The sequence below is a fragment of the Erinaceus europaeus genome, chromosome 17 (assembly GCF_950295315.1).
Source record: "Erinaceus europaeus chromosome 17, mEriEur2.1, whole genome shotgun sequence".
Lineage (NCBI taxonomy): Eukaryota > Metazoa > Chordata > Mammalia > Eulipotyphla > Erinaceidae > Erinaceus > Erinaceus europaeus.
In genome coordinates this window covers 79582300-79599436 of record NC_080178.1, presented here as the reverse complement: position 1 = coordinate 79599436, position 17137 = coordinate 79582300, and the positions used below count along the sequence as shown (strand labels likewise).

The following is a 17137-nucleotide window of genomic DNA, read 5'->3' as shown; positions in this document are numbered from 1 at the left end:
GTGAGTGTGTGTGTGTGAGTGTGTGTTCTGAATCAAGTTATGCTTGTGTGTGTGCAAAAGGTCTTTGCACACCAAAAATTCCCAACAATGTGAAATCGCCACAGAGATTAATAGGTAACAGAGACACCTCTTGAAATACTAAGTGAAATTCTTTTTTTTTTAAAAAAAAATGAATGTAGCTTTTTCTTTTCTCCCTTACTGGCGAGGGAAAATGTGACCTCAGATAATAATCATCCACTTTCAATTAAAGTTTTCATCATCTTTCTCCCTAGTGTAATATAAAGCGGCATCCGTTTCTAATCTCCTCTTTCATTCCAGGAACTGTCCCCTAGGCCACCTTCTGGTGCCTTCTGTGTATTTAATGAGCAGGACTTTGCAGGAAGCATCAAGGCAACTGATCAGTGATTAATGGAGACAGAAATAAGGGCTGGTGATGATGGCTATTTTGGGAGCCTTGACCCATAAAACTGAGGCTGTACTGGGGAGTGATTCAGGTGTCTCTGAAGGCAGCACTAAAGGCAGAAAGGGTCTGGGATCTTGGAAACGCAGTTTGAAAGCCATTTTTGTCGGGGTCTCACAGGAGAAGCTCAAACACCAGTAAGGTACACCAAGTCCTCTGGGGTCTGGATGAGCCTGTGCCTGGGACGGGCCCTCACGGCCTTAGTCCAGTTCTTCTCAACTGCCCTGCATCCATACTCTGTTGTCTCTTGGTCCCCCTACACTGGTTTTTACAATCTCTTACTTGCTTTTAAAAAAATTATCTTGGGAGTCGGGCAGTAGCGCAGCGGGTTAAGTGCATGTGGTGCAAAGCACAAGGACCGGCGTAAGGATCCCGGTTCGAGCCCCCGGCTCCCCACCTGCAGGGGAGTCACTTCACAGGCAGTGAAGCAGGTCTGCAGGTGTCTGTCTTTCTTTCCCCCTCTCTGTCTTCCCCTCCTCTCTCCATTTCTCTCTGTCCTATCCAACAACGACAACAACAATAATAACTACAACAATAAAACAACAAGGGCAACAAAAGGAAATAAATAAATAAATAAATTTTAAAGGACAGCAGCAACAAATGCTGGAGAGGCTGTGGGGACAGAGGAACCCTTTTACACTTCTGGTGGGAATGTAAATTGGTCCAGCCTCTGTGGAGAGCAGTCTGGAGAACTCTCAGAAGGCTAGACATGGACCTTCCACATGACCCAGTAATTCCTCTCCTGGGGTTATACCCCAAGGACTCCATAACACCCAACCAAAAAGAGGTGTGTACTCCTATGTTCATAGCAGCACAATTCATAATAGCTAAAACCTGGAAGCAACCCAGGTGCCCAACACCAGATGAGTGGCTGAGAAAGCTGTGGTATATATACGCAATGGAATACTATGCAGCTATCAAGAACAATGAACCCACCTTCTCTGACCCATCTTGGACAGAGCTAGAAGGAATTATGTTAAGTGAGCTAAGTCAGAAAGATAAAGATGAGTATGGGATGATCCCACTCATCAACAGAAGTTGAGTAAGAAGATCTGAAAGGGAAACTAAAAGCAGGACCTGACCAAATTGTAAGTAGGGCACCAAAGTAAAAGCCCTGTGGTGAGGGGTAGACATGCAGCTTCCTGGGCCAGTGGGGGGTGGGAGTGGGTGGGAGGGATGGGTCACAGTCTTTTGGTGGTGGGAATGGTGTTTATGTACACTCCTAGCAAAATGTAGACATATAAATCAGTAGTTAATTAATATGAGAGGGGGAAAATCAGTTGTATGTCTCAAAGTTTCTCAAAACACAAACTGAATCTTTTTAAATATATAGGCTGTGTATTTGATATGCGGACTCTCTCAAAAGCCTAGACCAAGTAGATTAGAAGCATCCAATAGCACAGCTATATACAAGATACTGGATACTGTACAGCAAACCATAACAAAAGGACTTTTCAAAGTTAACCCAATTACCAAATAATGTGATGATAACATTAACTATCAATTGTCTTTTGGAACCCTAAGACAGCAGGAACCTCACATCTCCACTATAGAGCCCCTACTTACCCCAGTCCTGGAACCCTTGGACAGGGCCCACTTTCCCCTATGCGTCTCCCAATCCATACCAAATAATATTGCATCCGCCGATCACAACCTAACCAATGCAACGATTGCCACCTCAACATGCTTCACCTCAGACTGTGTCCAGAGACTTCACGTGTGGAATGACAACCCTTCAGCTTCATTACTCGGGTGAGACCTTTCCTTTCATAGTATACTCTAATTTCATCTCAGGTGGTTCACTTTCTAACAAAGTCCCAAAACCTAGATTTACACCAGTTTCTGTGAGAGAGAGCTTATGTTCACATGTATCCATAAACTACTGCAAAATATATACCTGAAAGCAGAAGTGCACTAGAGTTTGCAGTGAGTACCTCCCTAACACTTCCTCTCCACTATTCCAAGCTTGGGATCCATGATTGCTCAACAAATTGTTTGGCTTCGTATGTTAACTCTCTTTTCAATCACCAGGTTCCAGATGCCATCAGGATGCTGGCCAGGCTTCCCTGGATTGAAGACCCCACCAATATGTCCTGGAGCTCAGCTTCCCCAGAGACCCACCCTACTAGGGAAAGAGAGAGGCAGACTGGGAGTATGGACCGACCAGTCAACGCCCATGTTCAGCAGGGAAGCAATGACAGAAGCCAGACCTTCTACCTTCTGCAACCCTCAATGACCCTGGGTCCATGCTCCCAGAGAGGTGGAGAATGGGAACACTATCATGGGAGGGGGTGGGTTATGGAGATTGGGTGGTGGGAATTGTGTGGAGTTGTACCCCTCCTACCTTATGTTTTTATTCATTAATCCTTTCTTAAATAAAAAATTAAAAAACAAAGAAATTTAAAAAAAACAGCAAAAATGTTTCTCATCATTTTATTGAGAGGTTACTATCTACAGTACAGTTGTTGCTACATGGGTACAATTTGTCATCTTCCCATGAAAGGCATCTACAAAATGCTTTCACCCCCAACTTAGGTCTCCTTCCACCATCGTGCATCAGGACGCAAACCCCCCACCCCCAGTTCCCTCTTGACTCTCCTTTCCCAGAGTCCTGTGCTTTGGCACATCACACCAAATCCAGTCCAAGTTTTGCTCTGTGTTTTCCCTTCTTGTCCTTGATTCTAAGTCCTGCCTGTCAGTGAGACCATCTGCTACTCATCCTTCTCTTTTCCATTTATCTCCACTGCCATGAACCCTTCAGGTTCCCCCAGGATGAGGTGCAGGAGGTGCGTTCATCATTAAAAAAATTTTATTTATTTATTTATTCCCTTTTGTTACCCTTGTGTGTCGTTGTTATTGTTGTTGTTGGATAGGACAGAGAGAAATGGAGAGAGGAGGGGAAGACAGAGAGGGGGAGAGAAAGACAGACACCTGCAGACCTGCTTCACCGCCTGTGAAGCGACTCCCCCTGCAGGTGGGGAACCAGGGGGCTCGAACCGGGATCCTTACGCCGGTCCCTGCGCTTTGCGCCACGTGCGCTTAACCCACTGCGCCCGGCTCCCGATTTCATCGTTTTTAACAGCCAACTAGTATCCCCTGGTGCACACAGACACAGCTTGCTCAGCCACTCATCTATCGTTGGACATTCAGGTCGCTCCCAGATTTGGGCTATTACAAATTGCGTTGTTACGAACACAGCTACACCTCAATCTCTTTAGATGGGTATATTTGCTGTTTGGATACATTTCCAAGAGACCAATTGTCAGGTCATAGAGTCAGTCCATTTCTAACATTCTGAGACTAGGAACAGGTGCTACTCTTTCTCTAAGAAGGCTTCTCCTGCTTTCCCCGTGTTCCCACTGGCATGGCAGAATCACTCGTTGTTCCCATTATTTTGCCTGCCTTTCACTATACGCCTGTCTTTTGGTAGGAGGGGGCTGCTTCTTCACCACTCTAGCTCCACAGCACCCAGATCGGCAGGTGACACACCCCCACTGGTGTCCCACGTTGTTGAGCTGACATGAGTAACTGAGCCTCTGGGTGGATTTGGGGCATGGCTCTGGGGAAAGTGAGCATCAGACTCTGTCAGTGGCGACTGGATGTGGCCATTTGTCATTCCTTTTCCTCCCTTCTCCCCAACACACCATCCCATGATGGGGCTGGACTAGAGATAGCCCTTGCCCAGATGCCAAGGCAGAAAAACCTTTACCTGATCGGGGCTGTAGAGTTCTCCAGTTTCCACCAGGCCTTGGGGGGGTTTAGGTAGCGGCACCACAGCTCCCAGTCAAAGCCCTGGGCAGCCAGTGGGTACTCTTCTATTTCAAAGTTGTCATATTTGATGTTGTCGAAGGATGGTGAGATGACACGTTTCCGGTTTTCTTTTATGCGGGTGAGCACAGGCTCTGCCCTGAGCAGGTGGGAGAGAGAGAGAGAGAGAGAGAGAGAGAGAGAGAGGAGTGACTGTGTGCATCCAGGCTGCGTCGGGACCAGAGTGACCACGCCTCGCCCTGCACAGCTGACCTTCTCCAGGGCAAAGCTGGCTGCTCAGCCTCATGGGAAAGGGTCCCCGTTAGCCTCCCAGTTCCACACTTTTGATCTGGCCCCTCCTTCGACATGTCTCAGGCTCTGAGCTGAGAGATGCTTCCTGCCTTGGGTCTTTGTCTCTGCTTGCCTTCTCTCTGTCTGGGAGAAAGAAATCCAAGACTTAAAAAAAAGAAGAAAGGACCAGATCTTAGGCTCCATAGAAGCTTTCAACTTGGGCTTTGATTTTGCTAAAACTCAAGAGTATCCACCTGGAGGAAGAGACAGAGGATGGCAGAAGAGACAGAAAGGCGAGAACACACCTCCTCCTGCCAGCCCTGTAACCACGCTGCTTCTCTCCCGCTTCTCACCACCCAGGGAGCGGTGGGAGGGCCTGGGCTTTGCTGTGAGCAGGGAGCTGCCATGGGCACCCAACGAGTGATGTGTTTGCAGACAGGAACGATAAGCTTCCCATTAATAATACATTGGTTGCACAATTTTTTATTCAAATCAGCATGAAATAGTAAGTGCCCTTTTTCTGACCATAAATCCGATGAAAGTGTGTTTTAAATATTCACAAATGGCAAGCAGGGACTTCAACTATAGAGAATGGCTGCAATGCAGGTTTGATTTGGGGCTGTTATGTAAACGTCTGCCTTTGTCCAGCTGTGCTGTGTGCGTGCCTTGGTGCTCCTTTCTGCCAAGGGGCCCGGCTCACCTCACTTAGCAGAGGCGTGGCACGGTGCCAGGGGCTGCGGGAGGAGGGCACGGCTGGGCTGAGGGCCTCCAGCCCTCTGGATGGACCCCTGGACCCCTGAAGCTTTGTATCTGTCTTGTGCCCCACGGCTAGTCCTTGACCAGAAAAACAAAGCTTGTCCAAGACCTAGTTTCAAGATGAGGGAGTATCTGAGCCTGGAATCTGGGGGAACCTACACAACTTCACACCACTTGGCTTGGCCCTGACTGCATGAGGACTGTGTCATCTCTGGTCCGGCCCGCTCTCTCCAGGGGCCGCAGCCCCGTCCTCAGGCAGGGTGCAGCTAGCTCTTTGCCTTAGCATCTACCCCAGTCCCAATCATGTGTCTGGAGATACGCACACCAGCCAGCCACACCGGGCGTCACCAAGCCTGCAGACGCTGTGTTTGACCTACTGGCCCCAAGCCTTTGTCCTCTCTGAAGGGCGTTCATTCACCCAGCCAGCGTCTCCTGTTCCAGGATTCTCACTTTGCTGCTTTCTGACTGAGAGAGCTATCAACATGCTTCCCACCCACTCGAGCAAAGCCCTAGGACCATACTGGGGTACCGCCCTCCCCGGGGACACTCACCAGCCCACATTGAACTCCACATGGGCATCAAAGAGGGCCACCACGGGGGCAGTGGCCGCCCTCCAGCCGCTAACCCTGGACCGGATGAGGCCTTCCTGCTTGCTGTGACGCACGACTTTGATGAAGCCTGGCTTCTGGCCGTTCACCTTGTCCACGTACTCTGTCAGTTTGTCCTTCAGTTCCTCTGTTTGGGAGAAAACTTGTCGTCAGCACGGTGGGTTGGTAGGTGGTGGTAAGACAGATCAAACATTCATTTTCTTATTTTTTAAGCTTTTTTTTTTTTATTCATTGGATAGAGAGAGCCAGAAATTGAGAGGGGAGGGGGAGGTAGAGAGGGAGACAGAGACACCTGCAGCACTGCTTCACCACTAATGAAGATTCCCCCTGCAGGTGGGGACTGGGGGTTTGAACCTGGGTCCTTGCACATTGTAACATGTGCACTCAACCAGGTGTGCCACCACTCAGACCCCAAACATTCATTTTATTTTAGGGTGAGATGGTTCCATAGAGAGGCATGAAGTCCACTTCTACCCACCCAACTCCCCGGCCTATGTAACTCAGCTGTTTTGTTTTGCCTCCAGGGTTTTCACTGGGGTGTGGTACAGGCATTACAAATCCACTTCTCCTGGTGGTCTTTTTTTCCCTTTCCATTTTAATGGATAGGACAGAGAAAAATTGAGAGAGGAAGGGGAGATAGAGAGGGAAAGAGAAAGACAGATACTTGCTAACCTGCTTCACGGCTTGTGAAGCATCTCCCCCTACAGGTGGGGAACCCTGGGGGCTTGAACCTGGATCCTTGCACAGGTCTGTACACTTAACTGGGTGCACCACTGCCCGGCCCCCTTAACTCAGCTTTGAAGAGAAAAATAGAGAACAGTTATTTATTGAGAAGATTAAGGTGCCTGGAGTCATACTCTCCACTCACTCTGATCACTGAAGTATTCTTACAGCAAACCCAGGAAAAATGAGGGGCAGGTGGGCTTATTACTGTGCCCAGTGTCACGTAACTTGTGACCCGCAGTGTGTATGCAAGCTAGCCTAATGACTTAAAAATTGTGCTGAGTTGTACCCCTCTTATCCTATGGTTTTGCCAATGCTTCCTTTTTATAAATAAAAATAAATAAACAAATTGACATTTTCCTTATCGGTTTTCCTTCTCCTTTCTCCTCAGTGCTCCTTCCGTCCCCCCCTTTACCCCCCTCAGAAGAAGCATCATTTCTACAGACCACAGCCTGGGACCCCTCCAGAACAGGTCTGACAGCAGCTGTGTCGCAGGAGTCCTGGGCGCAGGCTGATGCCTTCCCAGGCTGGGCCTTACTGAGCAGCAGAATCTCCACTTCTTCATAGCAGTAAGTGCTGGGAATACTGTGAGAACCAGGTTGAGCATGGTGAGGCTTTTCCCATTGAAAAATGGGGAACTGAGGAGACGAATCTCCCTGTCAGACTCGCTCTGTGGCTGAGGTTGAGCTGGGGAGAGGTACAGGCTTCAGTTTTTCGCTTTCCTGTCAGTCACTCCCTGTCTCCAGAAACCCTGCATTTTTCTGCCTCCAGGGGCTTGGCATTCCTTAAAATATTAAGCCAGCTCTGCATTCCTTGATACAATGGCCGCTCTCGTAGTATCTACATATCAGTGTTCTGCTTTGTTTAACAAATGACTTAAGGTCTCCCTATTTCCCCACCCATTCTGCTCATTTGATAAATTCTTTCTACCCTCAAGACCCTCCCTGCCTGTAGGATATTATTAATCCTACCAGTTAAACCCCTCACAACAGTTGCTAAGGAAGTTCCTACCTTTCCCAGTCCCCTTCTACCTTTCTCCGCCCCTTTCCTAACCATGTATGGTATTGTCAAGCCACTTCCGTTTCCAACTTGGGACTTTTTTTTCCAGCCTCAAAGAGTGCCCACGCTTGGACCAGGATCCTGACGTTGGACTTTGTGCTTTGCACCATGTGCGGTTAACTCACTGTGCTACCGCCTGACTCTGGGGCATCCGAATGAATAAAGATTTGAACCACCTCGCCACCACCGGCTCGATTCCTAGGTCATCTGTTGTTAAAATTTGTAGGCTCTTGCCAGCCGGGTTGGCTTCGCAGTGGTGAACAGAGACGCGGAGACAACGGCTGGGCAGGGAAGCTGTATTTCTTTATTCAGGAACAACGATTCATAAACTAAGACAAACTAATCACCAAACAGAACTCTGCTGTCTCTGCGGTGGCGCAAGCACTCTCTCTCTTACTCTGGAACTCAGGAACCCAAGAACTCTGTCTCTCTGGCACTCTCTTTTACTCTGTAACCCTGAAACTCTCGAACTCAGGAACTCTGGCACTCTCGAACTCAGGAACCCTCTCTTACTCTGGAACTCAGGAACCCAGGAACTCTGTCTCTCTGGCACTCTCTCTTACTCTGTAACCCTGAAACTCTCGAACTCAGGAACTCAGGAACTCTGTCTCTCTGGCACTCTCTCTTACTCTGTAACCCTGAAAACTCTCGAACTCAGGAACTCAGGAACTCTCCGACTCTGGCACTCTGGAACTCTCGTACTGGGGAACCCTCTGCAACTCTGGCACACTGGAACTCAGGAACCCCCTCTCGGGGTTCCTTGGGGCGGGGCCAAGCGGGCCCGCGAAATTCAGGACTGATCCAATTCTCTTGGCGGGGGAGGGCTAGAACAAACCAATGTAAAGCATACGACAGTCATCTCTCTTGAGTCACTAGCCCAACAACTAAGTGGGTCTGGGGTCATGGAACAGGGCCCCAGCCCCCACCCCAGGCTTGTCAGCAAGCAACAGCGTGGCAGTCACATTCCTTGTGGTTTCCACTGCAGCTCAGGTCACAACCCAGGACAGACCTTTCTTCCAAGTGATGCTGTGAACAGGCCACGCACATCCTCCCATATGCAACCATGCATCTTAAGGGGGATCTTCTTCTAGGTGCTAGGTACTCCTCACACTTGTTAATCCCATTTAATCTTCAGTTATCTGATTAGTTTCCTAAGACAGCAAAGTATCACAGTGTGGCTTAGAACAACAGAAACATATTATCTCATGGGTCTGACAGATGAGAGTTCAGAAATAAGGTGCCAGGGCCAAGGTGTCACACTTGGTTGACTGCTCATGTCACCATGCGCAAGGGACCTGGGTTTAAGCCCCTGGTCCCTATGTTCAAAGGGCAAGCTTCACGAGAAGTGAAGCAGGACTACAGACAGCTCTGGCTCTCTCCCTCTCTTTCTCTCTCTCCCTCTATTTCTCTCTCTCTGCCTCTCTTTCTGACCCTCTCTCTCTGCCTCTCTCTCTCTGCCTCTCTCTCTGCTCCTCTCTCTCTCTCCCCCGCCTCCCCCTCTTCGTCAATTTCTCTCAGTCTTATCTAATAAAGAAGAAAGAAAAACTATATATAGCCACTGGAAGTGGTGGATTCATCATGATGGCACCAAGCCCCATCAATAATCCTGGTGACAATCAGTTAAATAAATCAAAATCAAGGTGTTGGCAAGGCCATGCTCCCTCTGACAGCTGCAGGGAAGACTCTCCCCAGCATCTGGGAGCCACAGGCACTCCGTAGCTGACAGACGGACTCTTTGTCTCCACATACTGCCGTCTTTCTGCTCAGGCCTGCCTATGTCCGCATGGCCTCCTTTCCACTTCTGCAGAGCTGTTCCACCATGTGCAACCTGACCACTCTGGGCCACTTATTCATTCAGATCGAGAAACCAAAATGGAGAGCCACCACAGCACTTGAGTTTTCCCCAGTGTCACAGCACCTCCCCGTGGGGCCAGGGCTCACAGCTGGACGGCACACACAGCAACACAAACACGTTCGCCAGTGACCTCTCTCTCCAGCCCCATATGCCCTGCTTTAATAAGAACACCAGCCATGGGAGTCCAGCGGTAGCACAGCGGGTTAAGTGCACATGGCGCAAAGCACGAGGACTGGCGTAAGGATTCCAGGCGCAAAGCACAAGGACTGGCATAAGGATTCCAGTTCGAGCCCCCGGTTCCCCACCTGCAGGGGAGTCGCTTCACAGGTGGTGAAGCAGGTCTGCAGGTGTCTGTCTTTCTCTCCCCTTCTCTGTCTTCCTCTCCTCTCTCCATTTCTCTCTGTCCTATCCAACAATGACGACGTCAATAATAACTACAACAACAGTAAATACAACAAGGGAAACAAAAGGGAAAATAAATAAATATAAAAAAAATTTTTTAAAGAACACCAGCCAGATTGGATTACAGACTGATGACCCATCGTGACTTTCTGAAATTTGCAGAGGAAGATGCTGAAGTCCAAGGCCTCTTCCTGGGGCCTTCCTGGGGCCTCAGAATACCCCAAGTTGGACACCAAGACCATGAAGTCCCTGCCATCCCCAATAAGGACAGGGCTCAGCCCAGGCAGGTCTGTCCTGGGCCAGGTTCTGTAGAATACAGAAGGAGGGTGTCCTCGGCCCTAAGTATGGAAGTCGGGGCCAGTCAGAGACCTGCGGGCGAGGGGTACTTCAGACACACGAGGGAGGCTCTCTGGGGTCCTCCGGTGCCAGCCCATTGCAGACACACTGCGGAGTCTGTGTGACTGAAAGACAGCGCCCTTGTCACCGAGTTGGGACCCGAGACCCAACACAGAGCCCTGAGCCAATGTGTGCTTGCCCGCTCAAGCCTCTCACTTCCGGGTGGTTTGCTTCTCACAAAGGCTGACAAAACGTTTGATCTTCCTGCTGCAATGCTGGGATTAACATCAGACTGTGGGCACCCAGTGCACAGGAAAGGAAGTCAGACTCGGCAGCGGCAGCAAAGCTGGAGACACTTGGCTCCTGAAAGGAGCTGCTTGCTTCTTTGGACCTCAGAGCTGTTAGCAGGATCCTAGAGCCAGAGTTTCTGGCTCACCCTCTAGTGAAAAATTCCATCCTCAGCCAGCTGCATCTCAAACATTCATTACTGGTCAGAAGGGAGGGTTCTCTTAGCTCTAAGCAAACAACTGTTACACACACACACACACACACATTTGCCTCCAGGGTTATTGCTGGGGCTCGGTGCCTGCACTACGAATCCACTGCTCCTGGAGGCCATTTTTCCCATTTTGATGCCCTTGTTGTTGGACTTGTAGTTGTTAGTGTTTTCATAGCTATTGTTGTTGTTGGATAGGACAGACAGAAATTGAGAGGAGAGGCGACAGAGAGGGGGAGAGAAAGACACCTGCAGACCTGCTTCATTGTTTATGAAGCAACCCCCCTGCAGGCGGGAAGCTGGGGGCTCGAACCGGGATCCTTTCACTGGTCCTTGTGCTTTGCACCATGTGTGCTTAACCTGCTGCGCTACCTCCCAGCTCCCCCCCAAAAGATATATATATTAAAAAAATTTTTTTTAATATTTTATTTTTATTTATTTATTCCCTTTTGTTGCCCTTGTTGTTTTATTGTTGTAGTTATTATTGTTGTTGTCATTGTTGGATAGGACAGAGAGAAATGGAGAGAGGAGGGGAAGACAAGAGAGGAGGAGAGAAAGATAGACACCTGCAGACCTGCTTCACCGCCTGTAAAGCGACTCCCCTGCAGGTGGGGAGCCGGGTTTCGAACCAGGATCCTTATGCCGGTCCTTGTGCTTTGCGCCACCTGCGCTTAACCCGCTGCACTACAGCCCGACTCCCAAAAGATATTTTTTTTAAAGCTGAAATACCCTGATAAACAATGGCTCAGGCTTTGCCGAGTACCTTTACCTAACTAGGCTTTTATGTTTTCTTTCAGTTCTTGCTAATTGCCAAAACAAGAAAGAACTCTCTCAAAAGCATACTTCCAGGTACTGGGAGAGAGAGGGCTTATATGGTAGACTCTACACTTTAGGACCAGGGTTCAAAACCCAGCACTACTTGTTGTTTTCGCCGGGTTGGCTTCACGGGCGGGTAACAGACGACCCAGGACTCATGGTTGAGCTGTAGGCTGTATCTCTTTATTCATGCAGGACGCAGCACAATCTATACCAAGCTAAGCTAAACTAAAAATTACAATCTTGTCCTTATAAATATACTAACCCAGTAGGGTGGGAACAGGATGCGACGCAGAGAGGGTGGAGAGAAAAGTGACTGGTGCAAATCAGGGTGTGACAAGGAGAGGGGGCGGAGCAGGCGAGAATTCTGCCACTGAACCACCAATGCCCTGGAGGGAGTGTGGTGCTTGTTAACAGTGGTTATGTAAATAGAATGCAGTGGTTATGTAAATAGAATAGTGTTAAGCAAGGGGGATTAAACTAATGAAACAGAAGGGGTTTTTAGAAGCATACCAACACTACTCATGACACCAAGGCAACTCCAGGAAGAGTGAAGTGATACTATGATGCCCTTCTCTTTCCTTCCGCCTCTTTATCTGAGATTGAAAAGGAAAAACAACAAAAGCCTAGTCAGAGCAATGGAATTCCCTGCGGTCTCAGCAGCGATAACAAGAAAAATACTTTTGTATTTGCTAGAAAACTGTCCTCAAAGCTATTACCACCTATACATGGCATATAATATAGTTTATAGTCACACAGTGGTATCTCTCAGAACTTAGCTCTGAAACACAGAATAGACTTGTGGTTTGCTTTATTCCTAAATATCAAAATAAATCCCGTCATACTTGCTTCTTTGCCAAGGCTTCCAGGAAGTGCAGAAACTAATCGAATGAATAATTTTTACTTCTCTGCCTTTGCTAGTGCTTAGATCTTCATGTTCTAGTCTAAAAACTGCTTGTCTTTTAGTGATTTTTGTTCCCACGTAAGTTACCTTTCATCGTTTTAAAAAAAAAAAACCTACATGTAACTTTTTATAGTGTGTCCGGGTGGGCCACACAGGAGGCGGATGGGAGAGGAGGACCGTATTTCACATCTGTTTTAATGTGTTGGGGAAAGAGGAGGCAGGAAGTCTGCTCTTGGTGACTCGGTCAGATTTAGAATCAATGGCAGAGCTGTCGACAGCCCGCGTGGATGGAGAAAAATAATTTGCACCCTGCATGGGCCCAGGTGTCATCCTGCTGGTGTGGCCTCTGCAGCTCTCGTCCCTGCCGTGCCCATGGACCTGCTCTGCTGATATCTGGGTGGCCTCTGTAAATTGCCCCTTTGGAGGCCCCAGGTCACACTCCCCATCTCTGTGTGGTGCTCCCCTCTGGAGCCTGCTCAGTGGAGGCTGCCTCCCTGCTTGCTCTCCTTCAGACCTGGAAGCCAGTGAGAATGTTAAGATTTGCCTGCTTGGTCACACAGCGTCCTCTCTTGCCTCCTGATACATGCCTCTTGTGCCGCTCTCATAAAAACAGTTAGCTCTGCGGGTCACCTCCAAAGTAACAAAATGCGGGCTGGGCAGAGGTCTGGTGCCAGTGGCCCGTTCATCTGATTCAGACGCCGAGTGCAGCACACTTCAGCTCATGCATAAAGGAGAAGGAAGGACTGGGGAGGGAGGCCTAAGGAGACTCGGTTCTTTAGAAAGCAGGGGCGCAGGAAGCCCTGCAAGGTTTGCTGCCTCCCAGGTTTGCAGCGGAGAGCCCTGGGCAGGTCCTCAGCCTCTCCTAGTGCTTGAGCTCTGGAGGCAGGGAGAGAATGGAGAGGCCACCCATCCATATGCATGGCGAATCCCGGGTGCTCACTCCGTACCAGGCTGATCTTCACCTAGCGGCTGTGACTACAGCTTGTGAGCAAGACACTCTAGAGAAATGCCCTTTTTTTTTTTTTTAAGGTGTTGAGAGACATGCGACGTACTGTGCTGAGTGTGAGACTGGGGGGTGGGGAGATGTTGGGGCTACGTGTAAGCTTGATAGAGCTTAGGGAGAACTCTCTCATCCTTGGATGGAGGTCTGAGAAGATAACCTCTTGGTTAGTCTCTCTCAACCGAGGTGAGCAAAAGGGGAGAAACTCAGTTCTTTCCTTCTTGACTCTCAGGCCCACAGAAACCCCAATACTTCTCCCCATTAACTGCAGGCCACATGGAAACCTACTTTAAGATTCACTTACTCAAAGTCACCTTACCTTCTGATCACAGAAGAACACACCTTATCACACACTCCATCATACACCTCAGACCCCAGAAATTCCAAACTATATGTCCTTTTGATATCCATCTTCTCTCTGTCTCACTCTACTGGTTTAACCCCTATGCTTCTCTCAAATACCTTTGGATAATTAAGTTGCTTGGAGAATAACTGTCTTGTCTCATCAGTTCCTGTCATACCAGCCCCCTACCACAAGGGGCAAGCTGACCTTTAAGAAACCTGTAATTTCTGACATATTTCAATAATTCCCTTTGTTTGGTTTTCTATTTAACTCATGTCCACCTGCTACTAAATGAGATCTGAGCACGCGGCAGGTCTCCCGGTGTCCTTTACTTCATGTCATCTCTTGTGTGAGCAAGAAAGAACCAGTCCGTTACCTTTCCCCTGGTGATCACCCCGCCAGAGACCTGACAGGGAGATAGATACTGGGGAGAAAGGAAAAGAGTGGGGGGTAGAAGTGGAGAAAGAGGGAGAAAGGACTAGAGTGGGAGAGAAATGTGAGGAGAGAAGGCAAGAGGAATGGGAAGACAGAAATGGGTAGGGGAGAGAAAGACAGACTCTCTGAAGCTAACGCAAGGCTTCTGCCCACGGAGGTCTCTGTGACGACGGTGACTGGACCTGGTGCAGTCTGCAGACAGACAGAGGGCTGAAGCGCCACTCCTCTCTTACTCATCTAGATCTCACTGGTTCTCAGAGACACCCCACCCATGTGTCCTGGAGCCCCGCTTCCCCAGAGCCCTGCCCCGCTAGGGAAAGAGAGAGGCAGGCTGGGAGTATGGATCCACCTGTCAACACCCAGGTTCAGCGGGGAAGCAATTCCAGAAGCCAGACCTTCAGCCTTCTGCATCCCACAGTGACCCTGGGTCCATGCTCCCAGAGGGATAAAGAATAGGAAAGCTATCGGGGAGGGGACGGGATACGGAGTTCTGGTGGTGGGAATTGTGTGAAGTTGTACCCCTCTTATCCTATGGTCTTGTCAATACTTCCATTTTATAAATAAATTTTAAAAAATTCAAGAAAAGAGAGAGACTCAAACGAGGCAGCAGACGCGATTTCCTGTGCTTTGCATGTGTCATCCCACTGAATTTTCCGACAACCTCCTAAGGTAACTACTATGATCACCACTGGGTTTTTGAAGATGAGGAAATCAAGAGGCGACAGGACCCAGGAAGGGAACGGTACCGTCAGGTCCTCAGTCCCAATGTGTCGTCCCCAGAAGCCGTCTCTAGACTCAACCCTACCTGCCGGAGGTGAGAATTGACCTGTGTGAACACGGCTCGATGGAGACAGAGTCTGACTGGGCGGATCCGGTGTGGGGGGGGACCAGAGACTGCATTTCATTCAGACACCCTGTGCGATTCTGCTGGGCAACCCAGCCTTCTCACAACTGAACAGGGTGGGGAAGCAGCCTCCACCCCCTCACCTCCCTCCTTTTTTCTGTTGTGATATGTGGCTCCGTGAAGAGAATGCCTCATCCCCTGTGTAGACTGTTTCTCTCTGTTTTCCACACCCAGGGTTCTGCCTTGCTGCCTTTCATTGCAGACCCTTCACTCCCCAGTTCACTCCCTTCTCGGCATGAGCAGGTTTGGTCCCATGCTTGGAGCCGCCCCCTACTGGCCCCAGCTGCCTGGCCCCAGCTTTGTCCCCTCGGCCACCTCCAGAGTTTCACCCCAGCCCTGCCCTGCCCTCCCCTGGCTCAGTGCTGCCCCCTGAAAACTCAGCCAGGAACAGATTTGCCACTGCTCCCTCCAGGGGCTTGGGAGGGGAGTGTGAGCAACCTGCAGAGAGGGACTAATAAAGGTTTAGTCTCTCCTGATGCCAATCTAAGGATTAAAAGCACAGCTTTTAATGTTGTTGTTGTTGTTGTTTATTCCTCTAAGAGTGAACACTAGCTGGGTCTTCCTCAGATCAGAAAATTAACTGGCTGTCCTCTAGAGTCATTCAGAGCCACTAAAACACAAACGATATGTCAATACATTTTTTTTAAATCTATGTATTTATTTCCTTTTGTTGCCCTTGTTTTATTGTCATAGTTATTATTGTTGTCGTTGTTGGATAGGACAGAGAGAAATGGAGAGAGGAGGGGAAGACAGAGAGGGGGAGAGAAAGACAGACACCTGCAGACCTGCTTCACCTCCTGTGAAGCGATGCCCCTGCAGGAGGGGAGCCGGGGGGCTCAAACTGGGATCCTTAACGCTGGTCCTTGAGCTATGCTTAACCCGCTGCACTACCACCCGACTCCCATGTCAGTACATTTTAAGAAAGACTATTCATTAGGATGCGTTGGTTGTCAAACCTAACTAGCCATCCATTTCAACCAATAAATAAATAAATATAAATGTCACTGGGCTTCCAGCCTCCTGAGGAATATGGAGGGGACTCTGGACTCAGATGGTCCTGCTGATGAGTGACGGTGAGCAGGGCTCAGACAGCTGCCCTCCCACAAGACTGAACCAGGCTTCACCGTGAGCCCCTGGGCCGCCTTGTTTGGTACATCCCTCTTCCTTGAAAACCACTCCAGATAAGCTTTCCAGTCCCGGGCAGTTTACAAATGCCTTCCTCACAGCTCACTCTTCTGTCCGGCGCACTTAACGGCTGCACTTCTGTCCTGCTCCTTTAATAGCTGCACTTCTTCAAAGTCGATTGATGCCTCAGCAGATTTAGAATGGCCTTAAATGGCTCTCCGCACGCAGGACTTTGGGAAAGACGTTACCCAGGAGCCCCACAGAAGCCACGCAAAGTATGCCTACAGAGCCCACACACGAAGCATTAATTCAATGTTAGTAAGCTGTACAACGTCCCAGGACACGCTCTCTGAAAGACCAGCCAACTGCTCGTGGGCCTACACTATCACAATACAGCCGGATGTGGGTGGCCACCCACACTCACAGCAAACGCACACTCCTCACTTGGTGAGGGCTGCTTACCGGGGCAACTTCGGCGATGAAAGGTGACGTCCTGGCCAGTTGAGGCCTCTCAGTCAGTGTTGACACTGCTGTCTCCACAACAAGCAGGTGGTAAAATCCGCCAATGTCTGTGACGCAGACACCCACATGGTAGCTGAACCCAAGCCACCAGCCTGACACAGCTGACTCTGGGCTGGGAAGCGTGTACGGGGCTAGAGAAGGGTAGAATCAGGAGCTTCTGGTAGTTCCGGTCAGCCCAGTCCAGTCTTAGCGCCAAGGTGGAAACACACTGGCTTCCCTCCACTTACTCAGTGAATAACGGGCACCGTGCTCAGTGCTTCAAACCAGCCCACTCCATCTCTCATTCATTAGCAATTACATATGAAATGCATGAGAAGTGCCACACAGGGGCTGGGTGGTGGCGCACCTGGTTGAG

At 49.4% G+C, this 17137-nt stretch overlaps 1 protein-coding gene across 2 annotated transcripts in view; it reads right to left on the bottom strand.

Annotated features, from left to right (window-relative positions):
• Positions 1 to 17137, bottom strand: part of GALNT18 (polypeptide N-acetylgalactosaminyltransferase 18) — a 315539-nt gene that overhangs the window by 72121 nt on the left and 226281 nt on the right. For both annotated transcript variants that reach the window (XM_060177167.1, XM_060177166.1), the window contains exons 4-5: positions 5806 to 5989; positions 4170 to 4367 (exon numbers count right to left, since the gene is read on the bottom strand). In XM_060177167.1, the coding sequence (XP_060033150.1) occupies positions 4170 to 4367; positions 5806 to 5989 (382 nt within the window). The remainder of the gene's footprint in view (positions 1 to 4169; positions 4368 to 5805; positions 5990 to 17137) is intronic.